Consider the following 27,210-nt stretch of genomic DNA (forward strand, 5'->3'; position numbering starts at 1 on the left):
TTCTTTGGGACATTAAATTAAGGCAGTCAATTTAGCAATAAAGTTTTTCTAAGGCACTTGTCATGATGACAGTCTGGCATTTGGGTGAAAATGTTTTGCTGAAAAATTGAGAAGCACCAACAGTTTAAGACCACTGGCTTAAAGTAATAAACAGGAACATGTTGTTTATCAAAAAACACTTCCTTCACATCAGGACTGGAGTTATTTTAGTCACGATTTCAGGGAACATACTATCATGTGCCCTACGAATGCTCAATTATTCAGAGATGCTATTCACAACCCAGGAAGCTGGCTTCTCTGAAATATTGTTTTGAAACCACCAATGAATGTGGTGCTTAGGGGGAAAACCCCACATATTTCCTCATTTAAAAAGAAATCTCTTGAGTAGTTAGCCTCCATAACATCTGCAATAAAATAACCATATTCTTTTCTTCCTTGTTCTCGATAGAATAAACAAATTCTGCCAATAAAAAAAAAAAAAAGCTATCCAATTTGATGTAGCGTATACTCAAGATAAAAAGGGACATGCCTTGTTTAGGAATTTCATAACACACACTCCCTAAAGAGGAAAACAGCTTAATTCATTTATTCTGCAATGCCTAGATCTAAACTTTTGCATTGCCAAAGGTTTAGCCACAGATAAATTATAGTGTATGTGTGTGAGAAAGAATGAAATGATACCACTCACTTGTTGTATCCAAGTCTTCTGAATTTTTAAGGCTTTAGAGATAAAATTGTTTAAAATAACCCTGTACTCTAGGATGGCCCCGATTCTTTCTCAGCTCGCGCCTCACTGTGTGAGGCCGACTGCTTAATGGACTTGTCACAGGCCTTCCTGGATGTAGGTAACAGAGACTTTGATGCTGAAGGAGCGGCGACAGGGGAACAAGAGCTGGCGAGGGAGCTCTGAGGGGAGGCTTTTGCTCTTTTACCTTTATGCCCAGTTCCATAATTGTGCTTTCAAATGTAATTCTAGCTGCCAATTTACACTTTACCAGAGTTAAAACTTATTTTTAGTTTCATTTCCATGAAAAATGTGCACTTTGCTCTTGATTGACAGATATGTTTTGACAGTTAATACAGGTTTACCCAGTCAAGGCTTGTTTTAGTGGAAGGTGAAAATGGGAGAGGGGTAAAAAAAAATTACTTCGACAGATCTCGATATTTCTCTTTTTATTTGCATTCATTGTCTTACAACAATAATACTCATTGGCAAGAAATTTATTTACACTAACAAGTTCAATTTAATCACAAGTATTGTTAAATTGGCCAGAAAACAAAGGACTGCTATGGTATTTTGCTATGAATGTCTCTGAAAACCAAAAAGTAAGGAATATCACTTGAGACGGAACAATCTAGAGAAGTACGTATTAACCAAGCACAAGAGAACAATTCACACGTGGCACTACCGTCTCTTCCATGCAAATGATCAGATATCAAAATGTACAAATTAAAAGTTTTAGGTAACATGCTGTCCATCCTTATTGGACTTAAAATTATTTTGAAACAACTCTTTTCCTTTAGCAATATATAAAGAAAGCCAAAAATAAATCAACTTCTTACAGTGGAACAGAACTGATTCTTTAAGTTTTCAGCTGTCCAGTTTTGTCAATAATATGTAGCAGGTGTACTAGCAGTTTAATTGCAACACCATTAAAAAATACAAAAGCAGTAGTTACGACATTAAATAAGATTGAGGAAAATACACACACACACACACACACATATATATATATATTTAAGGAATTTCACTAAGCACTAACTAAATTAGACGTTGTTGGGAGGTGTTATCTAGCTGGAGTGCCTTTTCATTCTCACTGTTTCCGGTCATCTAATTATTTCAGGCTAATTGTTCCTCCATGAATGAATGATTAAATCCTTACCAGAAAACCTGGGTGTATAAATAAAATAGCTGAAAGAAACAGAAGTGTACACCTTCCAACAACATACTCACATTCACAACCAATTGTGTGATTTTTGACAACGACCAAAATGTCATTACGTACACAAGAAGTAAATAAACGGTCATCTGATGGCACCACTACTACCAGACAGTCAGTAGTGAGTGGCTTCAGCATCACGGCAACCAATTCTGTCTTAGAAGTGTGAACAAATTCACAAGAACACATTACAGTGCAATTTTTAGCCAAGAAAACTTCAGTCTGCAGTTGAAAATGTCCAAAGCTGCATACATTTCTTCTGAACTATAACTCAGCAATGTGCAATCTTGACCTCTAAGCATTAACCAACCATTTGAAGAACTTTTATCATCCTAAAATACCAAGTATCTAATAAATCAATTTTACCAAAATATATAAACATGTAGAAGGATAAATGCATTTAGTAGAAATACTTACATCAAAAAATCTTTTAATTAAATCTATGAGTCATACGATGTATACACGACACAAAAAGTGGCAATAAGGCTATGATTACAGCTTAGGGTCTTAACTGACATCATCAGGTTCTATACACGTTATCTTATGCCATGATTGTGGCTTGTGTGTATAAGGTGGGAGTTATACTCCACACATATGTAGTTCACATCTACACAAACGGCATGCATGTTATTGAGAAGTTTTCTGTTATTCTCTCATTCCTTACGTCTTACTGTTAAATCCCTAGTGGTTTTGGGGTTGGGGTAGGGTCAAGCATTGGGAATCATGATGTTTATCTCAGTCCCTACTGTGCTTGGTCCATATGCTCACATACATACCCTTCAAGCAACAACCATTCCCTCAACAAAACCACAGACACCCACGCGCAAGCGCGTAAGGACCCTCTGTCTGCCATCAACTAAACTTGATGTTTTTGCTTTCCAGGGGAAACTGATTCTACAGGCTTTTTCTTTACTCTCCAGCTTCTTAGTTGGGCCTATTCTATGCTGCTACTTCAAGTTTCTCAAATATGTTTTGTCTGGTGTTATTTTTTCCCCAGTGTTTTGGACCAAGATTAAATTTCCTGAGACTTTAAATACCCAAGACAAATGCAAACAAAATCTGCCAACATACCCAGCCTGGTTTTCAGGAGTGAAATCACTGAAGGACATTCAGATTTCCTATAACACTACTTTCTTTTGAGAATTTACTTCCTTCCACCCATATAATAATGAAAACAATTCTAGTAGAACATATGGACATTCTCTTTCTAGAACTCATCCATTTACCTTTTCTAAAATGTAATTTTCAAGCACGTTAACCCTGCTGCACAAAGAACCTAGTTCTCTATCTTCAGCAAAAACCATAAAGGCTGAGGTGCTAGAACAAACATCCCGTGACCATTTTTGTGGCTTGGGCCTGGGATATTTTAAGATTTCAGGCTAGAGATGACTATAGGGTCACAGGTAGTGGCAAGGGTTAATCTGGTTCCTCATTTCCAACAACAAAGGAGCATGCCGGTAGATGATTCTATTATATGTCAGTTCAAAGTAGAGATTGATATTAGCACCTATGATGCTGTAATCATGAAGTGCCATGGGCTAAAAGGCTTACATAATATTGCAAGTGGGAAATCAGTGTCAATCCCACCTAAAGGATGATAACCACAGAATAGCTTTATTTTAAGAAACTAAAGGTGGACTTCATCAAAGCGTTAGAATGGATAAAATGAGGTTTCTTTCCTAACTTAACACTCTGAAGTAAACTTCTGATTCAGAAAAAAAAAAAAAATGAGAAAAGTATTACATAAACTGTGGGTTACTTTAAGGGAGGTGGTCTTTAAGAAATCTGTTATAAAACTAAAGTCCTGTACTAGAAACGACCCAGATACAGCTCACACACTGCTGTCTGTCTAGAGCATGGCCTCTCCACACATCCCATCCCCACAAAGTATAACCTAATCTCTAAAACACCTTTGGCTATTGTTAGAGTCGTACTGAGCTGTCTTTTAGGAATAAAGTTAATAGTAACAAGCTATTCCCTTTTTGTTCATTTTCCACTAACAAAAAACTCCAGTTTTTAAGGTTCAGGAAGCAATAATTCTGTGTTAAATTGTACAGACACTGAAAACCACTAGTATTAAAGTAGAAATTGTGCAAGACATTGAAACTTTCAATTAAGTATCATGCATTATAGTCAATAAAAGAAATAATAGGAAAACAATGCTCACAAGATCTGAGGTCTTTCACTTTGTTTTCATACCCTTGTATCAGTCAGTTTACATTTTATCCTCTGCTGGACAATAAAATCAAGTGTCTTTTACAATGTCAGCAGCTTTAAGTAGTAATGTTAAGGTAATTCATTTAGACTTAAATTTGCTATAATTTAACTTAAAAAAACAAAGTAATTATAATACAAACTAAATGATTTAAAGAAGAATTTGATGTATAACATTGTCAGTTGGACATTAATCTAAACATTGTAAGTGTACAAATAAAGTTACAAATACTTCTAGGATGTTTAAAAAAAGGCAACATAACAGATCATAAATTAGGTGCAGAGACAGAGACTTACAGACATTTCCAATATATACATCCATTTTCAAATATTACCAAAGTGTAAACATAACTTATGATAATTATCCTTCCATTTCCACTCTTGAAATGAATACAGTGAAACTTCCAGTGTGATCCAGGTAACTTTCTTCCCAACGATCAGCAAAAATGGCAAACATTTACAACAGCAAGCACTAGTATTACCAGATTTTTACTAATTTAATATTTTAGTATTAGAAAAGATTTGCCAAATTTTAGAGTTCACTAATAGTGGCTCCTATTTCTCATGGTATTAATAAATAGCAAAGCACCAGATATCTCAAAATATTAATAGTGTATCCAGTGTGGCAGTTTTGTTATCATACCCCAAAAGGAAGATAGAAATACATACTGGTGACTTTAATCACTGTAAAACACAGAGTTACTTTATGCGGATGTTTCTGAGGGCCAAATAAATTATCTGTACCTAGTGACAAGGGGCTGAAGCACAACAGACAATACTCTTGACAATGAAAAGGAGAGAGGCCTCGAGGAAAGAATACAGCTAACAATTTCTAATTTAGACAATTCCAGAATTTGGATATTCAGATAAGCAAAAAAAAAAAAAAAAAAAAATAATAATAATAAAAAATAAATAAATAAAAAATAAAACCATGATGTTTAAAATATGAGATGGGGCTATAAGGGCAGGAGTTCCCTTACCTTATCTCTCACCTGTATGCTTGAAAGCTTTCCCCCAAGCCTTACACTTCCAGTGGGGAACAGAGCAAACACCCCCACGTAGTAAAGGAAGTAAAATATTTGTCCAACAAGTCAAGTGACCTCAAGTCTTACTCTGAAACTTATCCCCTGGAAAGTGGATGGCCTCGTATTTACAGCCAACGTAGCAAAGAGAACCAGAAACATAAGCATGAAAGGTAAACAAACAAATAAACAACAACGAAAAAAACCCTTTTCCTTTGAAATATCTCAAGATGAGTTTATTGTCTTCTCCTTCTGCCCAGTCTCCTGCATTTGACTTTAGTGAAATACTGCTCTTTAATACTGGCTTTAGATTAAGTGTAAGTTCCTCCACCACTAACATACACTCTATGTACTGCCTTAAACAAATTTTAACAGTAAAGTGGAAATCGCTAACGTATGGAAGGGAATGGGTCAGAGAAACCATTAAAAATATCTCTAAAATACAACTGATAGCTCTCCTTCACAGGAATATTCTTTGTGTTCGAAAAAAACTGGTTCTCTGGTTGAATGTTACTCAAATCTAAATTTTCTCTAACTGGTATTTCTATTTTTCTTAAAAGTACATTTGTTAAAACACTAACGGAGGCCCCTTGGGAAATCTTGAGTAGAAAATATGTGACGAGTTCCTGATTGTGTCACAGGCGGGCTGAAGACCAGCCAGAATGTTTCCCAGGAGAGGAAACCTGAAAATGGTGGTTTCCTTAAAAATCAATTTCCTGTTCAATTTGTTGGGGGAAAGAAAGGAACTGTGTTATGTTTGCCAGTGTTGCTGAAATACTGAACACACAGCGGTAGCAAAGTAAACAACAGATCCCAATATCCCACAGCTGCATTAAAGTCTGACTTTTTTTCTTCCCTGTTCAGCTATATCTGGAGGATAAATGATACCTTCGGACCCCCAAGGTAATACCCACGTCCACATTCTTAAGGCTTTTGCCTTCTTCTATAGTTAACAAATAACTAAAATTCTTTTCTCTCATGCTGATGCCCAGCAAGCAGAACAGCTTGCCTGCCTTTTCCCTTAGTACGTCATTGTGTGGAAGAGCACCCATACTTTGCCAGCAGGACAAAGGATTGAGGGGAACTGTTCCTACACACTAGCGTGGACTCTGCAGCCCTAGAAGTCAGTACTGATCCCACACCTCAGGGCAGGGTGCTCTCTGGCATGCAGATGCGTGCGACTGCCCAGTTTCAGGGTCCATACTGAAAAGGCAGTGATCCATTAACACCACCAGGGCACGTCATGCTCTTGTTGAGCTAGTTTTCCAAGTAACACAACACACTCAACACAACACAACACATTGGTAAGTAAGAGAAGAAAGAGAGAGACACGACTACTTTGTATCTCTCACAAAGGAGATCTCTGATTTGTTAAATAGACCAATGGTGGCTGGAGATTATTTCAGCAGGTTGATAATCAGGTTGTTCTCCAGCCTCCAGAGGAGAGCAGAGGAAGAAGAGGTGTGGACTTCTGAGTATCCACATCTTCTGCAGGAGGGGGTGTTTTACACACCAGCGCCCTCCCTTGCAGATGGTGCCATCTTCTCGGACTTCTTGGACTTCTTCTGCATTTGCTCCTGCTCCTTCTTCCTCAGCTTTTCTCTCTGGTTTTCCATTTTCTCCTGGGCCCTGCGAGCCCTGTCGATAGATGTCTTCATTTCCTTGAGCATTTTCTTGATCTCGGCACGGTCCTCAGCGGATGTCATTCCAAGAGCCTAAGAAGGAAATACACACTGAGTTTGAAAACCAATGGCCCCTCTGATGGCATTAATATCACAGTATGTTCAGGCTCATAAACTAATTTAAACATAGACGGAAGAGGTAAGAACTGATTTACACAGTGTGGGAGAGGGGCTGTACATTATTTGTTGTTTGAAGTCCTTTGCAAAATATATCCTAAAGCTCATTAAGGAAATGCTTTCCAAATTGGTAATTAATGGGTGAATGAATGAAGAAAAGGGTACAGCTCTACTTCTCCAGCCTTTGGGCTGTGGACATTTACAGGTGAAAGTATTGCTAACCTCATCAATATTTTCAAAGGGTAGAAGTGGGCACCTGCTGCCACAGAGGGCTCCAAGAAGGGCAAGAAAGAATTGAAATGGCTTCCTTTCTGCCAATGTATTCATTTACAATGAGAACCAAAAATGTCTTTGGGGCCAGAATGCTCATGTCAGCATGAGTAGCCATTCTCTCCCTGTAGGCAGACCTATAAAGGAAGCCTGATTATAATGAGGAGGTTGCTCGATGAGCTTGGAATTCAGAATAAGGAGAGTTGGTTATGTACTTTAAATGTTTCGTGACCTTCAGAATCAACAGCGGGATGCATCCATCTCCCCAACAGGGACAGCCTTGTCAATGGAGCCTTCATATTCACAAGCTATTGATTGATCTCTAACCTTTTCAAGACTGTCAAGAGATACTCACCTGCCCGTCAGCCTAGCAGGGGGGTGAGGAGGTGGTGGGGGGTGCAAGGCACTTGCTGTAAGCTCCTTTTGCCCTTTCCCACGGGGGGTGGGTGGCACCTCGGTCTCGGAGAGAGATGGACTGGATGAGTGGAAATGAGAATGCAATGGAGGGGAGGGGAGGGAAGACACGACCTGTACATATTTAGGGAAATAAGTTCTGGGGAGATACCGTCCCTGTTTTGGAGTGGTACATAGGGAAGAGTGAGGGTGAAGGAGACATGAATAAGGAAAAGAAGATCCACGGATCTGAGTCTTAACCCTAATGTGATGAAGAGAGTCCACATTGGCCATTATTAAAACTCATACTACATCAAAAGTAAGTAAGCAGAGTTAATATATGCACCATGTGCTGCTAGGTAAAAGCAATGTGGGGCCCTAGCTCTTCTACTCAGCAGCCTATCGTTTGATTTAGAACCCCTGATGGTCTTTCTGAAACTGCATTTACTACTCTGAAATAATTCACCATCCTTTCTGCTGACTTTTGATGAGTATTACCTCTTAGATATGCAGAATGCTCTTATCTAATGAAAACATTTTAGGTACTATGAGCAATATAAATCATACCTGGTAACCTACCATAGACATGTAATTCTTTACCTTAAGTTTATTTCCATCCAACTGCAGGAGCTGCTCTCCAGTGATGTTTTGGGCACAGAATTCAGATACATACTGCTCCAGATTTATGCTCATTAACCAGTGAGAAACCTGCTGCACACTCCATTCATGTACGGCCCGACTCTGAAACTGACTGTGTTTGGGAGACTGTCCATCATCAAGGATCTGAGATAGGAATGTTATGCAGTGTTGTTAAAGGAAAAAAACGCTATGGCTCTTATGATGCTATCAAAAGGAATTTCTTGACCTAGGAGAGCCACATTTATTTTTAAACCATAAAATGATAAGCTATTGGTTTTAGCTGTGTTAAAAAGAAACATACTTATTACCTACATGTTTTTAGGTATTTGGAAATTTAAAAATTCCCCCAAATAAAGCAGAATTGTTACTGTAGGAAGTTTAAGAAAATACATTCTAATGTTGCAAGCTTTTACATTAAAACCCTCTGGAAATATTATCAGATGTAAATAAATAAATTAATATAATTTAATTATATTAGCTATATTAATTCTATTTAATAATTAATTATATAATAAATTACATTTATTATATTTAATTATATTAGTTATAATTAATATAATAAATAAATATAAAATACATATTTTATAAATCTCTACATGCAATGCATCACTCTGTATCTATCCACTGATAAGAATTAGAGTTTTGTAAAAATATGTTAAAAACTATTGAGGTATCTTTCACTTGGGAGAGAGCATTAAGCCCTGTAGCCTTCTTAGGGAAAATTTTACCACCATTATTTCACTTGAGTAGCAAGAAAACCTGTGTGGAAGGTAGGGCAGGTAATACCCATAATTACTTTTAATAAATGAAGAAATTGGGGCTCAAAAAGTCTAAATGATCTGTCCAAGATCATGCAGCTAGGAAGTGATAGAGCTCAACAGTTAGGGGTTTATTCCAAACTCGCGGCTCTGTCCACTGCAGAATACACCTTTCAGTAGTAGAAAGGGGCAGGTTGGTTTCTTAGAACCACTAAGTTGAGAGGAGATGAAGGTGATGACAGGTCCTGGAGGAAAGACCAGAGTCACCCTGGTGACCCACGCAGGGAACACAGAAGAGGGAATGGGGTAAGCCAAGAGGGAGGAGCAGGAGGTGAAAAAGAATGGGCCGAGCCACAGTGATGGTGATGGGAGATACATCAGGAACTCTAGAGGTGGAATTTGGAGATCCTCTTGCCTCAGGGACATCTTTCAAACTAAGATAGACACAAAGGCAGAGACTGAAGCTATTTAATACAAGGAAACCTTCCCCTACAGAGGAAAGTGTCCATGTATTGTTTGATTTTTAAATCATGTGCAAAGAGAGAAAAGCAAGTTCGAACAATACCACACATGCCGCCACACACAGCCCACTAATAAATAGCTCACCTCGTCATCAATCATATCCAGGCTCTGAGCGAGGGAGTGACAAAAGAATCAAGAAGAAAAGTGTTATAGAAACAGACACAACATATACAGCACACAGTTTTAACACAATTAAAACGTCACCAAGCTTGAAGAATATGGGCTGAAAAGTTTACGAGAAAAAAAAAGAAAAAAAGTTTTATGAAACAAAAAGCATGTTAGAAAGAAATCAATAAGAAAAAATATTTAGAGCAAAAATATCTTTACATACAGTGCTTCCTGTTCCCCCACCACTCTTTTTGGGAAACTAAGTCGATTGCTAATGTAGCTTCCCGCCTCTCTTGTGCATGTTTTTCTCCTGATGATTCTCAGCAATGCTGATCTTGGCCCTGGCTTCTAAATAATTGCTTCTCCTCCTTGTTTCCTTCCTTATCAGAACTATGCTTACCCATTGCAGTGATTCTTACTCAGGGGCCACCCCCTATTTGGAGGGATTACTGGAATCCTGGGACGGGGCAATTGTGGAGGAGGCAAGAGAGAAAGGGAGTGGATAATACACAAACTTCCATGTGATTCCTCAGCTGTTCCCCCATTTCTGCTCCCCAGAGCCCAGTCTCCCCACCATGGCTGTTTACATATCTATGTAACACGGGTCCCTGGAAAGTGTTAGGAAATAACACTGGGCTTTCACGTTTTTGACAGAGAGGGAGAGAAGTCATGAGGACTTCCTATTAAACATAAGACCGTGGGCCTGATTATTTCTATGCAAAATCTACCCTAAAAACATTTTCCCAGCGATAGTTCATGGGTAAAACGTCTGATTTGAGAAAGCACGTCTGTCATGGTGCCATGGAAGTACCTCATCGGAGGACAGCACAAGGGACTGAGAGAGGCCGAAGGTTCTGGAGTCTGCTCCTAGGCCGCTCAGGTCTGCGGAACTGGTGCTGCTGGGACTGAAGTCATCAGGGAAGGTAAAAGCCTGTAAAAACAAATGAAGCTCAGTGGTAAATGAGTACGGTGGATGAGACAGAGGTAGGTGCGTTCACAAGTTCTAAACGCCTCTTTTAAAACAATCTAAGAAGAAATTCCTAGTTTGGTTTGGGGATGACCTTCAATGGGGCAGTGGCTGAGAACAGCGCCCCTTCTGTGGGTGACAGGGAATTCTGGGCGCTTTCTCCCTCTGACGAAAGGATAGGTGTTTTAGAGAAATGATTCTTCAATCTCCCTTCAAGGGTACAGAATTCATTATCCTCTGCAACTGCTCAGAGGAGTAATATTAATAAGCCTATCTTCTTTGACCCTAATCGTGATGAGTAACAGTGTAAGTAAAAATACAAGATGGTGTGGAGAGGCTGAGTTATTAGGAACAGATGGCAATTCATATTAGAAAGGTAGCGAGAGCACCCCCTGGGAAGGATCGCTTGTTGCTGGCCATGATAAATACTGTGAGAAATGGCAGGTCCTCTCCTGGAGGTACCCTTCAAGATGATGAGTTCTGGGGGAGGTCACGGTCTGATAATACACTAGTAGTTACATGTTAAAACACAACTCTCTCAGAGCAGAGTGGCACAGAACTGACACACGTTTCCACATAAGCACCTGAGGCTGGAGAGGTGGAAGTGTGTAAAGACAACTTCCCCAGAACTTCATCAAAATGTTCAGTGGATATTAAAATCAAAACAACTTCACAGTGACTACGTAGCTGCATTTGTGAAAACATTTTAAACCAAATCTGGAGTCTCTTCAGTGCAAGATAATGGTGCAATTATTCAAGCAACATTAGATGATGTCTCAGATCCAATACTGAAAATGTTTCAAGATCAAAATGCTCTACTGCTGTCAAAACTTCTTTTGCTAATGATTCTAGAAGGGCCAAGTGCTCAGGAACTCTAAGCACTTGGCCAACACCATCTTGCTTCATATTTTACTTCCTTAGGAATTGCACTATTAGTTTTCCATCAGGTTCCCTTGTATTGGGTTTAGTTAGTTATCAAAAATAAATACCATGATAGAGGCTGGAGAATTCAGTACCAATCAAATGCCAACGTTTGCTAAAACTTCAGAAAAGGAGTCTAAATCAGAGCACGTGGAGCTGGGCTGGTAGAACATTTAAACATCAGGGCATTTAACACAGAATATTACCATTTGGTTTTGTCAATGACACAACCCCAAACCCCGGCCAAACCCTTTGAGAGCTGTTCACCTCAAGAAAAGAATTAAAGTCAAGTAACATTAATCACATGTTTCTGTTTGAGAAAGAAAAGTGAACACAGATAAAAGGAGACCAAACAACATGTGAAAGTTAGCCACCATATGTCTTCCGATACAATGTTAGAAAAGGTTTGCAGTGTCATGCTGGAAATAAGCACGATGCATTTAAAAACCAATAAAATCCATGCATGTAATTCCTAATTCTGCTAAAGTTAAAGAACTTTGGCGATAGACAGTTGCTCAACATGGAAGTTTGATTAAAAGTAGTGAGGATCAGCATTGGTTTGTCTTAAAGAGTTTCATTTAGATATTGAACACATATTCAGTCCCAAATTTATTTGTTTTCCAGTAAATCACGAAGAGCACAGTGAAATAGTTTTGTATTGTAATTTAAAGTAGATTGCTTGGTTAACAGATCTATCATTCTGTTCTATGATTCAAATGCATCTTTCCCAGCATGGCTTAACTGTCAAACTGAGATTAAATAGCAGTATGTGAAAAGACAGGCAAATCAAAGAGTAATGTACAATCTAGAATAGAAAAGTATTAAAGAAGGCGATGGTTAATTGAGGCTTCCTTCCCCCCCACCCACAAGAAATATCATGCATTGTTTATCGCAGTGTTATCAGTGTTATGGGTTTCTCAGATCCAGACCACACACAACAGTAGAGAAGGCCTTCCCAAGACGGAAGAGAAGGAGGGGTTTGGGTTACTTGTTTGCTTTTTTAATCCATGTGTATTCTACCTTGGACCCCTTTTTATCTGAAATTAGAGTCGTGAGAGAAGGCTGAAGGGGCCTTGTAGGTGAAGGCGGGTTCCTGAAGGAATAGGATCCTTTCCGGCTTTCATTAAACCACGAGAAAGGCATGCAAGGGGAGCGAGTGGAGGCCTGAGCTGCCGAGGAGGGTGGCTTGGGTTTCCAGTTTTCCAGCCTGCATCTGAAGATCCTGTTTTGTAAAAAGAATGGGGTGTTAGACAAAGAAAGGGCAGATGCAAAACTTATTAAACTGAATTCTGAAAACAACTTTGAATGTAGTTGCAATTAAAAGTTTGAGAAATTGTTCTGCTTAACGGAGTAAAAACTTTTGCCCTTTTGACTATAACACTAGTCTTAATAGCTACCTTTTTTGCATCTAAATGGATTGTATGACAATGATCAACATTTTTGTATTGCTATTGCCATGGTGAATTTTTATTAAATGTTCCTATTAAGTGTATGTGGAGGAATTATAATCAAGGAGGGGCATACAGTCTTTTAGGAACTGCTATTAGGTAGGTTAGTCATCACAGCATTCCCTCTGCCTGGCAATAGATCAATGCCTTACCGCTGGTGATATTAGCTCATAACCAGCACTCTTTCCTGTTTTCCTCTGAACTCATGTTCCCAAGGGTGTGAGACTTTAGAAAATGATATATTTAAATAATTTAAAATTTCAGGGCTCATGAGACTTTACGCAGAACATACAGCTTATTGGTTTTGCATCATAATCTTAAGTGTCTTTTCACAGGAGAAACCTGAGACCTGAAACTCTCGTGTCCCACTTGGAGGTCAGGGTCCACCACCTCCAGACCACGTGGCCTGAGGCTTGCTCCCAAACTCTAGATTCTCCATCTGTAAAAAGTGGTCATTTTTATGTACCTCATATGTGGTTATTAAGAATTAAATAAGAGCATATGTGTGAAAGTGCTTTGAAAACTGTCAAAGTATAAAAGTCTTGTTTAACTTTTTTTTTTTTAAGTAGTGTTTAACATTTAAAGGATTCAGGCTGGGTGTGGTGGCTCACACCTGTAATCCTAAACACTCTGGGAGGCCGAGGTGGGAGGATCTCTTGAGGTCAGGAGTTTAAGACCAGCCTGAGCAACAGAGAGACTCTGCCTCTACTAAAAACAGAAAAAATTAGCCAGGTGTGGTGGCATTTGCCTGTAGTCTCAATTACTATTGTTTGAGCCCAGGAGTTTGAGGTTGCAGTGAGCTATCCTGACACCACTGCACTCTAGCTCGGGAAACAGAGCAAAACTCTGAATCAATCAATCAATCAATCAATCAATCAATCAATCAATCATAGATTTAAAGGCATTTATCCTTTCATTTATAAGGGGAAAAAAACCCAGATATTTTTCTCTTAATGCAGATACTTTCATATTTGTAATTATCTCTTAGTTAAGAGAAAAATAATTATTAGGAACTGGCTTGGCATGGTGGCTCACACCTGTAATCCCAGCACTTTGGGATGCTTGAGGCCAGGAGTTCAAGAAATCAAAGTAGGAAAGGGCAGCAGTTTATGTGCATCTTAGAACGAGTGAGGTCAGTCTCAATTTGTCCAAATGATATTTGATGGAATGCCTATTATTTGATAGCTGTTGGTATCATGACAACAACGAGATTACCCTGCAATTAAAAGTGCCTGAACACCATAGCTAGACAACTTCTGTCCTACATGTATACTGCATTTCAGTCTTCTCACATTTCATTTCAAATATCTTTTGAAATACTATATATTTCAAATTTATATAAATAGTATAACTCCTATTTATTCCCAGATATTATTGTGAGAATCAAATAGGACAGCAAATGCAAAAACATCTTGTAAACTGTGAAGCAAGATACAAATGTAAAGGGATTGTAAGAATGATGACTAAATAGAGAAGTCAGTGAAGTTTTGGTAAAATATTGAGATCAGCAGGTTGAGTGAGTGAAATTGTTGTTTACACTTAAGATTCCAGAAGATATGATGATTTTAACAGTGTATAAATCAATCATTTTGTTTTAGGAATAAAACAAAACAAAGGAGTATACAAGGATTAAAAAGACCAACCAGAGATATGGTAATCTTCAGTTTCATACTAACGTTTAAACTAAAAAAAAAATTGTATCCTTAAACCCACCTACATACTATCAAAAGGTGGGAGTAGGGGTGGTACAATAACTGAACTTAAGGAAGCATGCTAGCAGAAATGGATCTGTCATCTGTAAGAAGTACTTTTTAATCCCTAGGCTTGGTAAGAATCACTGGGGGGGCTGTTCAAGTACAGGTCATGGGCACCTAGACTTACTGAATTAGAATCCGGGGGAGGGGAATAGAGAAGTTGACCTGGAATCTGCATTTTAACACAGGTCTGAGCTGACTCAGTTTTAATATCTATATTTATCAATATTATCCTGAATGCAAATTCAAGGTCTGTGGAGCAGAGTAGATTGTTACTTACTCACAGAAAACTGTTGAACTGGTTCCCCATCCCCCCTTTCAGGGTGATACAATGAGAACCAGATGTCATTTACACTTGGTCTACAATGTAGGTGAGGAACTCCAAAAATATGCATTGGAATGGTTAGTTATATAGGAGAGTGACTGCTGTCTACCCCCAGCATGTCTGAGAGATGGGGGAGACATCTTACATCCTCAATGTAAACAAATGCAACTAGGGAAGGATCTGGGGTTCTTACCCTTTGGAATGCAAATACGTGTCTCTGGAGAGAAGATAAGACTAGTAGATCCAGCTTTACAATGCTGGGAATGTCTCCATGGAACAGGGGCTCATCCCGCTGCTCCACTTTACCCCCTTCAGATATAACCACATACCTCTGGGGAGGTAAATCTCTCTGGAGTTCTCACTAGCCAGTCATAATTCAACTTTTGAGGCTTGTCTTTTAGCCTAGGTCCCACATTCCAGTAAAAATGCTCAGAAAGCCCTAACTGCGTAGAAACTTAAAAAATACTTTCTCTGTAGTCCCACCCTCTAATAATCAGACATATTTGAGGAAAAACTGGACCTGATGATCATTACACATTTCTGAATCAGGGGAATTTTTTAAGAGTTCCATTCACAATTCCAATACAGTTTGGTAGTGCTTAAATATATGGATACTGTTTTAAAGGTTATAAATAGGCCATCTAATTAAACTCCTTCACAAAATTCTCACTGCCAAGAAAATATTCAAGACCAATAATTCCATGTGGACTTGTGTATCCAGCACTGAGGACAGGTCTTGAGGCCACGTGGTTCTTAAACTTTGCGGTGTATGAGATCACAGAAGCTTGGCTTCTGGCGATGCCCAGAGGCTTTTTCCTCCAGCTTTACACACCAAGAAAATGCACGAGGAAGGGTCAAGTAGAGAGCGATGAGAGCCCACTTCTGAGCAAACAACTACTGTCTCCACAGTTGCAAACTGCCTGATTCTAGGGTTGTTTTGAAGAGAGTTTTCCAGTTCCCCATGAGGCTCATCTGTGCCCCTGCTAAGGCTATATCCTGTCTCCCGCATTTCTTTGTATATTTGTGACTTTAAAACTCCATGAATTGATGTAACCCTTGTGTGCTTCCTAGTATCCTTAAATAACTGAACAGCGGTATGCTTCTATTTGCTTGGACCTAGAGAATAGTCATTTCAAAAGGAATCACTCAATCACTTTAAAATTATAGTCCTATAAGCTTACCAGACATGCTTTCTAAAATAAATGACAATTTCCTTCTGGACAAATTGAACTCTTGGGCCCACAAAAGGAGCAGAAAGAGTTTGGTAGCAGTTATTTTATTTTGACCACTCTTATAATCCCTTTTACTTTGTGGAGAAATCTACTAGGAACAACACAAAGTCCTTCTTTCCCCCTTCTTCGTATCCTCTGCCTTCTTTCCCTCCCTCCGTCTTTTCCTTTCTCTGTTTTTCTCTTTCTCTCTTTTTCACCTTTCTTCCTTCCTCTCCCAAATCACTATTGGTAAAAATGAACTCTTGATGGAACTGAAAATAATTTTCAGATCAAAATAGGTGTATGTTCTACACTTCCTTTATTTTGTTTTTTTAGCTGTACTTGAATGGCTTGCTATCGTTTTTGGAAAAAATAGAATCACAAGCCGCCGCGATATCCTTGATATTTTTATTGTTAGGTGCTAGGGAAAATAAAGGTTTCAAATTCAGTCTTCATAATCCAACGATGTCACTTGGAGGGTAGCTGTTTCCTGGCGTTTAAATGGTTTATGGCTAATAACTCTATAGAGCAACTAACTTGTTTATATACATCTTGAAAGCAGTTTTACTTGGGGCTAGCACTCCAAAATTAAATTGCTCAGCTAAACAGTCCATGGTGATTTTTTTTTGTTGTTGTTGTTTTAACTTTGAATATAGGTATGTGAAGTATTCAGAATCTAATTGGATACCATCAAAATATCCTTAAGAGTTCAGAAACCCCCAAAACACATAAAGTATAAAACGGATATAGAATTCAAGCAGAGAGTAAAGGAAGTTAATTGAAGAAAGCTAGCTGCAACCAGAGGAAAAGTTGCAGACTTCATTCATCTAAATCAAACCAAGTAATTCTGTAAGGTTTTAACATCCACCAAAGGTTGTAAAGCCAGTGCTATCAAAAGGGCTCTTGGAGACTCTAACAGATAACAGCTATGAGAAACGTGTCCATCTGCAGCTCAGGGCCAACCACCCTGGACATATCTTGCTCCTATATCATGAATTCTGGTCTGAATTTCTGATCAATAACCAACAGTCCATCTGAGATGGTTACTGTAGAGTGTTCGACCTTAACTCATTTGAGGTGGTGAAACTATTCCATTAATGAGTCTTCCCCAATCTGGGATGGTTTAAAATGAAATAACATGAGGCTCATGTAAATAAAATCCATACCATCAAAACATAAATGTTAAATTTAGGAATGATACATATATTGCTTAGGTATTTAAGAAAATTTGTACTACCAGAAATCTGAGAGAGAAATTTGTCCACTGAGTCTATCTTAAAATTTTAAACTCATTTTAGATTTGTGTTTTAATGTACACAGACCGATAATTGTATTGGGATGTTTAGAGTCACTACAGTTACAGTATTAAATTCTTAGATTTGCAAGAGCTGTTTTAAGTATGAAAAGCATTTCATTGTTCAGAATATAAGTTTGTCAGTTTTCAGGCACTTGAGGTACTTAAAAAGTACTTAACAAGAAAACTGAATATTGAAATGATAAATGCAGCTAAAAATGGGACAGTTATGAAAGAATAAGTCTGCACTACTAAGGCTAAGCTGACATTCAAAGGTCTCCAAGAAAATGACTGCTTTCAATGGACCAGTCCTTGGGCAGAGGCAAGGTGTTTTCTACTCACACACGTGCTTATCTCAACCCTCAAGTCTTCTAAATGGGTGTGTTTCCACCCAGCTCAGATAACTGTTAAGCAGGGGCTCTGCCCTAACTCAGCAACAGGGCAGAGCTGCCCCCCAGGGACTTGTCACAGGATATCATTTCAACCTCACTATCATGCCATGATTTATCTAAATCCTCTTTGAGAGAAATATCCTATGAAGAACTGCCCGAAGCATAATCCCTATAGCCCATTCATTCTTCAAGATATAAAAAAAGTCATCCTTGGCTGAACAAGACTGCCAGCAAAACATACATGGAGAATATTCTGTTTTCCATCCCTCTCATCAAACTTGTTTTAAATATAAATAATAACTATAACCATTTTTACTTATTAAGAACTTGAAATATACTTGAATATGATCCCCTTAATCCTCCCAACAACCCAAAGAAGCACCACATGTCTCCATTTTACAGATGAGAAAACTGAGACACAGAGAGGTTAAGTGACTTGTCTAAGATAAGTGGCAGAGCTGGGATTTGAACTTAGGCTTTTAACTATTTTGACATCGTGCTCTTGACTTTCACTGCAAGGGCACTATTTTACTAACTATGATGGTATTATTGATGATGTTGTATTTTAAGTACTAAGCTTACTTACTTTTTGCTTTATCTTATTTTTCTCTATTCAATTTACTTTTTAAATAAATTATATTGTTGTAGCACCTGTACTTTTGTATACAAACAAATTACTTTTGATCAAAGAAGAGTGGAATATACATAAAAGAATAACAAATGAATACATGTTAGCTTATAGACCAAGTGAATAATGAGTTAGAAATTAAAGGAGGATTTGTCACAGAATCATATAAATCAATACTTATCCAAAAGAATATGATATAAACTGCAATATAAATTTTAATTTTCCATAGCCACATGAAAAAAGTGAAATTAATTTCAATAATATATTTTATTATTTTATAATTTATTTTATAATATATTATATATTATATATTTATAATATGTTATATAAAAATATATAATATATTTTATAATATATTATTTTATAATCTATTTTAATATTTTATTTAATTATATTATTTTGTTATTTTATAATAATAAAATATATTTTATTATTTTGTACTTGGCCCTCCAAGTACAAAATATTATTTTAACATGTAATCAATATTATAAAATTATTAATAGGATATTTCACATTGTTTTTCTAATACTAAGTCTTCGAATCCAACATGCATTTTCTCCTACACACATCTCAGTATAGACTAGAACATTTCATGTGCTGGAAAGCTGCATCTGACTAGAGGCTACCACCCTGGACAGTACATACAGAGATGGATGGCGAGTTAGAGACCATCTAGTTTTAGTCCAATCCACTTTTTGATAGGAAACCAAGGTCCCAGAGATTGAGAGGCTTGTCTATGGAAAAGTCAGGACTATTCCCCTGAATTCCAGCTCAGTGTTCTTTCCACTGATCACACTGTCAAAGTGAATTCTAATTCACTTACACACAGGAGTGCTGCCTCCCTTCCCTATCACTTTCCCGACATGCCCCATCTGGCCTCCCCTGAGATATACACATCTGCTCACAGGGCTTTCCATTCAGTGACCAAACTGGGAGCTTCTCTACAGAGCTCCAAAGTGGGTACAATGGCTACTACTTACTCTAAAATTTAGAATAGTATTTTATTTTACCTTTTGGTATGTATGTTAAGGGATGAACAAGCTCTGACAATTAAATATTTCCTGCTTTTGTTATATGCTATGCTGCCTGTTTAAATCAAAATGTTCGCTGAGCACATATATGAAAAGGGCTAGAAACAAATCATGTTTCTTACAGGGTTTGTTTGTTTGTTTATTATTACTAACCTCATCTAATTTCTCCATTTGTCTCATGCTTGCCAGGAATCTGAGACATTATGTGTCCACAAGAAACACAACAGAGTAAATTTTTTACTTTATGAGAAGAAAAAAACTAAAACCAAGGCCAAACTCAGCAAAAGTCTTGCCTCCTTTAAAATTTAATAGCCACAGGTTATAACTGACTGATTGCATCAGCTTTTTAACAACCTAATAAGAGTTGGATGAAAAGCCCAAAAGATAAAGTTACTAACTCAATCTGTGAATCCTTTTCTTCTTGTTCTGAGAAAGCCTCACCAGGTGGTGAGGTTACTCCTGGTTCCACTCTACAATTACAGTGTGACCCCCATAAGCTAATGGCACTTATAGCCCTCCTACTTTCAAGGACCCTGTGAAACCCACTCAATTGCATTAAGCCTCTATTAAGCAGTAATTTTGCTCTTCCTGGAAAATGTTTTATAAGGTTCTAGGCCCATTATCAATCCATATAGGAGAATAGAGGCTGTCATTAGATTTTTTTTTTTTTTTAGTGTTTTAACCAACTGCTGTGATAGCTCAAAAATTATATTTTTGACATAGAAAATAGCCCTCTTCTTCTCTTATTTTTCTACTATTTCAATTATATGAATTTTCAATCCTGCTAAAATTCTACTGTAATTATAAATAATTGTAAAATTATGACTCTAATTAAAAACTATTTAGTAGTGTTGGTGCATGTGGAATAATTTGTGACTACTGAAGCAGGAAGAAGCCAGAGTTAATGCTTTAAAAGGACAGAGATGAGCCAGACCCAGTGGCTCACTCCTATAACCCTAGCACTTTGGGAGGCTGAGGTGGGAGGATGGCTTGAGGCCAGGAGTTCAAGACCAGCCTGGGCAACATAGCAAGATCTCATCTCCACAAAAAACAAACGGGAAAAAAAAAAATTAACCAGTCATGGTGGCATGCACCCGTAGTCCCAGCTACTCAGGAGGCTGAGGCAGGAGGATCATTTGAGCCTAAGAATTTGAGGCTGCAGTGAGCTATGATCATGCCACTGTACTCCAGCCTGGGTGACAGAGTGAGACTCTGTCTTAAAAACAAAACAAAACATAGAGATGGCTAAGCAGACAAGCTAGAAGCTTCACTGAGGGTTCAGAAGCTGGCATGAGCTGTGGGAAGGCAGTGTGCTGATGACCACCTACCCTTGACTGCAGTTTTGCCTGCAGTAAATGTGAGTGCTCACTAACAATCAAGATTTGCTTGATTTTTACCTGGAATTTATACAAGAAGGTGATGACTCTGGCTACTATGATGAAATTCAGTTAAACATTCATCCCTTTGCTGGCTGTCAGCGTGAGCATCCCTCTTAGGTGGTGCCTAAAAGGTGAGAGGTGCTGACTGCCTCTGAAGCCCAGAGACCAAAGGAAGGACAGTGTCATTTCTGACGTGTCTGAGTTTCTCTCTCATTGTATATTTGTGCATCTCTTTCTCTCCCTGGAATGGCTTCATTATTTGTTATTATTTTTTCCTGAGTATGTTTGATAATTTTGTATTCTTAACTTTAAGGCACAAAGTAGACCATTTTTTATTTCTCACTCCAAAACAATGCACAGTTACATTGCTTTTGAGTTGCATATGGCTTCAGATTTACCTTTATTTTTTCTGAGATTGTTGTCTTCAATAAAATGAGAGCTTTCTATCCTTTGTCCACTGTACAGCATAAAGGAAACCCAGACTGACAAAAATAATTAATTTGGAAATTTTCTCTTCATCCCTCATCCCATTCTCCTGCAACCCCAAGGAGAAGGTACATTTCTCACCAAAGTGTATATAAGAAAAGAAAAAAAGAGAAGAGGAAACAGCAGGGGACAATGAATGAAGAAGGTAAATGACCCTCAAAGGATTTTACAGTCTCTTATTTTTAGCAATTTTTTCTGTTTCTTCCTTAGTCAATGCTATTGAGATGACTCCTAAATTTCATAAAGAAATTTAAGCATCACTAGATACATAAGTAACTGGAGGTGGCGTGGTGTGTTGGAAAGACACCTAGACAGGAGGTATAAGCCCCAGCTTGACATTAATTGCCTCCTGCATACCCCAGGCAACCTAATTAAATTCTATGAAGGAGAAGTTCTTCATCAATAAAGGCTGGTAGTATTATCTGCCCTCCCAATCTTATTGTAAGGATCAAATGAAGTGATAAATGGAAAACTACTTTGTAACTTGCAAATAATAATAATAACAATAGCAGCAGCAATTTGTTAACTTTATTATTTCTTAACACCTCCTGTGTGCCAGGTATCATTTTAAAGCTTTATATAAAAATTAATTTAATCCTCACACTAACCTTATGCAGTAGGTACTATTATTGCTCTCATTTTATATGAGAAAATAGAGGCACAGAGGGTAACTAACTTGTCCAACATTTAAAAGGAATACATAGGAGAGCTGTGATTCATCCCCAGGCAGTTGGACTTCAGAGCTTTATGTTGTACTGTCTCCCTGTACAAATCTAATTTAAAATTATGTAGCTCAGAATAAAATTGACTTGTTGTTTGTTCAAAGCTCACTTCTCTATAGAAAAGTAGTCTTTATTGAATAGTAAGCATAGCTGATAGTGCCTGCAAAATCAATTAAATAGCTAAGTCCAGCTTGAGATGGTGGTCATTCTTACATGCTTATGGGGCAGGGCAGTCTTGAATGCCAACAAGGTACTTACATGAAAAATTACTCTTTCAGACTTAACAAAAAGAGAAGGCACTAGTGTTGTGGGTAGGCAGGCAAAAAATCTGAAATATGTCTAAAGTAACGTATAGATATGTTTATGCTGTATTTAGATAAACATTTATTGAAACTTTTCATGTTACCATAAGTCTGCAATGAATAATCAACAGATATGCCTGAGGCTATAATTAGAGTAAGACAAATATAAACTGATTGTACAATTTTTCTTTCATCTCAATTCTAGGCATATCACTTCAGCTCAAAGATATTGACTACTGGTTTTGGTTAACAGTGGAAAAGGAAGGCAGAAAGTTTAGGTATAGAAATAAATCTGTGTTCTTAATCACCTACTCATACCTGCTACCTGCAGAAAACTTATTGCCTTCTTTTTCTTTTTCTTTCCATTTCTTTCCCTTGTTGGAATTCCTTCGCAAAGGTGCCCTATAATGACAGCACACAGAAAGGGGAAGTTGAAATTTTCTCTTTTAATCTTCCTTTTATAGAGGGCTTGCTTTTTACATCATGAAGTGCTTACCCCAGATCCACAAACTTCTGCTTAATTTTTCCTCCATGCACCACCAACGAACTGGATGCCTTTAATGATTTGGGACTTTTGGCACCATCTAGGATATATATATTTATGAAAAAGGTCAATTATTATTATTTTTTAAAGCCATAAGTCAAAGCTCAGTGCATCTCTGAATCTAAGGGACTTGCCTAAATTCCTCACTTGTAAAAGAGAATAATGGATGCTTTTTTGTAAGTATGGGAAACACAGCTACGCTGAGGAAGATTCAGTTAAGCAGGAGAGGTCCTGCTGGACAGAAGCCCAACACTCATAATCACCAAGAATTTTAGCTTCAAACACATTGGAATGAACAAGATAAGCAAGAGTAAACACGACCAAATCATCCTCTGCATTCAAAGCAGGGGCCAATGTGACTTTCCTTTTGTTCCTTCTCTGGCTCCAACTCTTGGCTTCTATGCCTGGGCTCTGTCCTCCATACCTCTCTTGCCTTTGGGTTTAGCGCCTCCTGACAGGAACCCGCTCCACTGCCCCTCTAGCTCCAATGCTCTGTACAGAACATCACGTCTGGGGGACTTAGGGGGAAAGTGAGAGTCAAAGTCTTCCCTTCCTTTCTCTCCCTTGCTTATGGCCTGCGGCCAGGCCTGGGACAAAGGCGGGTAGAACACCGCAGAGACTTCTTAAGCAGGAGCAAGCTCAGCTATAAAACATTTATATCTTTGAAAGGGCCTTCTTAATAGTTGGGTCAGAGCACAACTTGGCTGGCCTCCCGTGATGTGGAAGATGCCAGAATCTCCTCAGCGCTTGGAGCTGACTGATCTTTGCCTCTCTGAGTTTTGCTGGCCCTCGAGGGTAGCAGCTGCTGGGGGATGGGGACCCTCCAACCAATGCCAAAAACTGATCATAAGAGAGGCTTTCAATGTCAGTGTGGGAACTAGCATCCACCTCAGACAACGCAGATAACTCCTGCGGCTCTACCTGGAACTATTCAGCAAAGGCTACTATTCAGGGTCATGTTTCAGCACAGCCAAGTGTCTGAGGTGATTAACAAATGGTGTTTTAAATTTGATGTGTTTTTATGTGTGAAACTAGTCCTCTTTCATTGTCTGTTGGTGCCTGTTTTTCTGCCTCTTATCTTTTAAAATTTTTTAAAATTTCTAGGAACTTTCTAACATGGAGTGCAGAGAGAACAGTCCTAAGAAAGTGTTCGATTAGCCTTGCAGGTTATTTTGCTTACGATTTTTGTTTACCTTGGGAGAAATTTCTAAACACCCATTGATATACAGCCTTAAAAAACACGACGTGCACACAGGGTTCTCGTTTAGGAATCTGGGTTCAGCGTTCTAAAGCAGCACAGGATGCTGACAAACACTCCAAGGATTTTTAACAATGAGCTTTTCAGTATTTTTAGGTAATGATACTCAGATTTCAATAATCAATTCCTTGAAATGTCCATAAGGGAATATAAGAGTCAGAAATATGTCTGTATTAAAAACCACTTCAATCCTCAAATATTTATTATGGATATCATTACTCTCCGGGTTACTAAATTAAATTGCCACAGATGTGACAAAATCACGTAAAAAAAAAAAAAAGAAAACCCATAGACACGGCACAAACAAAGTGATTTTGCTAATGGACATTTTAAAAAGCAGAATTTCGATTTTTTTAAGAGAGGCTGAAGAAAAGAAAAGTTCTTACTTCTTCCAGATCAATCCTAAAGCAACTTTTAATGGCTAGGACTGTGCAAAGTTAAAAGGAGACTGCCTAATTATTTTCTGAATTAGAGGTAGCTGAGAGATGTTATAATGAGTGGTGAGAAGACCAGCTGAGACAATCTACACGGAAACACTTTGTAACCTATTAGTGTTGCAGTTATTTGGACATTTTGGGACTAAAAGCCTGATTCTGCCCATCACAAAGCCTGCTGCTAGGCAACCTCACATCATTATCTCACACATTTGCCAAAGTGTGTTCCAAGGAACACTGAAGTGAACTTGTCCATAAGGCTGAAGAGGTAAGAATAAGGAGAAATGTACTTTTTCCCATTTTAAATGCACATCAGAACTTCCAGTTTGCTAAAAACCAACATTGGATTGGTATGATTTCAGGAAAAAAGAAACTTCCATTTTTGTTTATTTACTTAGCTTTATGTAAGACTTCCATTAGGCTTTTTGAAATCTTTCCAATACTGCCTTTGTGATCAATCAGAAGTTTGAGCCCCCAGACTGGGTGCTTCGGCTTTAAGCTCCAGCAACCTGGTTTTCATTGTCAAAGGTAACAAATGATCTCTTGATGGCTAAATCCTAAGGCTTATTCTTGGCCGGCATTCTCCTCAATCTACTGTAATAAGATACTTTATGATGGCGACTCCCAAATCTATCTCCCAGCCCTGACTTCTCTCCCAAGCTCATGCATGACCTCTTGTTAAAAAAATGATGCTCAAACATCTTGTGGTTTCCTACTAATATGGTAAGGCTTCTAAGATATTTAAGTTTTAGAGCTGTAGACTTAACCTACCCGCTCACTTTTGTGTGTAAGCGCTCTACCTGCATAAACAAACTCCTTCAGCCAAGCTGGGATAGCCCATTCCTTTAAATTCGTATTATGTGTGCCTGCCTCTCTTCATGCCATCATGCTACCTTATATGCACTCCTTACCTATACTTTTCTTCTCCTTAAGACCTTCCATAGTTACTCTAACTATACTTCGTTTGTCAAGTTTGCTTACCAGTTTCAGGTATATACAACATCTCTCTCCTCTGAGCAATTATATAATCTTGCTATATCTATACTTAGAGGCCCAATGCCACATATTAATAAGAAATAGGGCTGGGTACAGTGGCTCATGTCTGTAATCCCAGCACTTTGGGAGGCTGAGGGGGGATGATTGCTTGAGCCTAGGAGTTCAAGACCAGCCTGAGCAACATAGCGAAACCTTGTCTCTACAAAAAATAGAAAAATTAGCCAGGCCTGGGGGTACATGCCTGTAGTCCCAGCTACTCAGAAGGCTGCAGGTGGGAGGATCACTTGAGCCCAGGAGTTGGAGCCTGCAGTGAACTCTGGTCACACCACTGCACTCCAGCCTGGGTGACACAGTGAGAAGGAAGGGAGGGAGGGAGGGAATGAGAAAAAGAAAGAAAAAAAAAAGGAAGAAAGGAAAGAATGCAAGAAAGAAAGAAAGAAAGAAAGAAAGAAAGAAAGAAAGAAAGAAAGAAAGAAAGAAAGAAAGAAAGAAAGAAAGAAAGAAAGGAAGGCAGGCTATAAAGCTTTTTAAAAGCCAGGTTCTATTTAGCATGACATTAATTAATACAATGAATATTTTTGAAGGCATATTCTGTGTCAGGCAATGTGTTAATAAACACACGTAAACTTAGAATAATAATCTCTAGTAATTGTGAGTAGAAAACTGATAGTGCTTCATTTACTCTATTTAAACTTGACTGAACAAAGGCCCCATGTCATGTAAGCTTAGAGACCAAAATAATTGTAGTATTAGGCTGCTCATACAATAGGAAAGAGAAAAATGTTGTCATGTCTTTTACTGCCATATAACCTGTTTTACAAACCTCAGGAAAAAAGGTCTTTTACTTCTAATTTAACTGCTGTTTAGTTAGGTGCTTATCATTTAGCAAGTTACACTGGGACTCTTTCTATCCCAATTTCCCCTGAAGTCCCTCAAATGTAAGCAAAAAATGATGACTTGTATATAGTAGCATTGACACAATTTAGAAAACACCTGACTCCAGTTAGAGTAACCAGAGTATTGTCCCCAAGCTTGCAATCAATTACAGCTGTAATTTAATCAACTCTGTAGTAACTCGATAGACCAAAAGTAACGGCATATTACTTTTGGGCTAACAGCCAAACACGCTAACTGACTGCACCACAGAGACAAGGGAAGTAGTGGTGTATTACTTTAAAAAAATTCTAGATAAATGGGAACCAGTGATTAAGCCATTTTCAGAGTTTATCCAATAATGCTGAGTGGAAGAAAATATACTTTTAGATGAGGGGTCAAATCTCTACCTGTAAGGAGCCAGAGAGTAGATATTTTAAGTTTGTGAGATATACAGTCTCTCAAAACTGCTCTGCCAGTGTGGCATGCAAGCAGACAGAATGTCCCAAAGAGTGTGGCTGCATTCCAGCAGGACTTCACCTACAAAACAGGTGGAGGCTGGATTTGACCGATGGCCCCT

The 27,210-nt window shown here is 38.2% G+C and overlaps 1 protein-coding gene across 12 annotated transcripts in view; it reads right to left on the reverse strand.

Moving 5' to 3' along the window:
- Positions 1–1,156: 1,156 nt before the first annotated feature.
- Positions 1,157–27,210, reverse strand: part of PPP1R9A (protein phosphatase 1 regulatory subunit 9A) — a 260,419-nt gene continuing 234,365 nt past the window's right edge. For 5 of the 12 annotated variants that reach the window (XM_012757084.3, XM_076006431.1, XM_012757078.3 and 2 more), the window contains 7 exons: positions 23,022–23,109; positions 22,844–22,927; positions 12,574–12,775; positions 10,477–10,596; positions 9,642–9,665; positions 8,239–8,421; positions 1,157–6,891 (listed from right to left, as the gene is read on the reverse strand). In XM_012757084.3, coding sequence (XP_012612538.2) covers positions 6,682–6,891; positions 8,239–8,421; positions 9,642–9,665; positions 10,477–10,596; positions 12,574–12,775; positions 22,844–22,927; positions 23,022–23,109 — 911 coding nt within the window. In that variant the 3' untranslated portion in view covers positions 1,157–6,681. The remainder of the gene's footprint in view (positions 6,892–8,238; positions 8,422–9,641; positions 9,666–10,476; positions 10,597–12,573; positions 12,776–22,843; positions 22,928–23,021; positions 23,110–27,210) is intronic. The other 7 variants (XM_012757081.2, XM_076006433.1, XM_012757087.3 and 4 more) reach the window with 4 other exon arrangements.

The sequence above is a fragment of the Microcebus murinus genome, chromosome 9 (assembly GCF_040939455.1).
Source record: "Microcebus murinus isolate Inina chromosome 9, M.murinus_Inina_mat1.0, whole genome shotgun sequence".
Classification (NCBI taxonomy): domain Eukaryota; kingdom Metazoa; phylum Chordata; class Mammalia; order Primates; family Cheirogaleidae; genus Microcebus; species Microcebus murinus.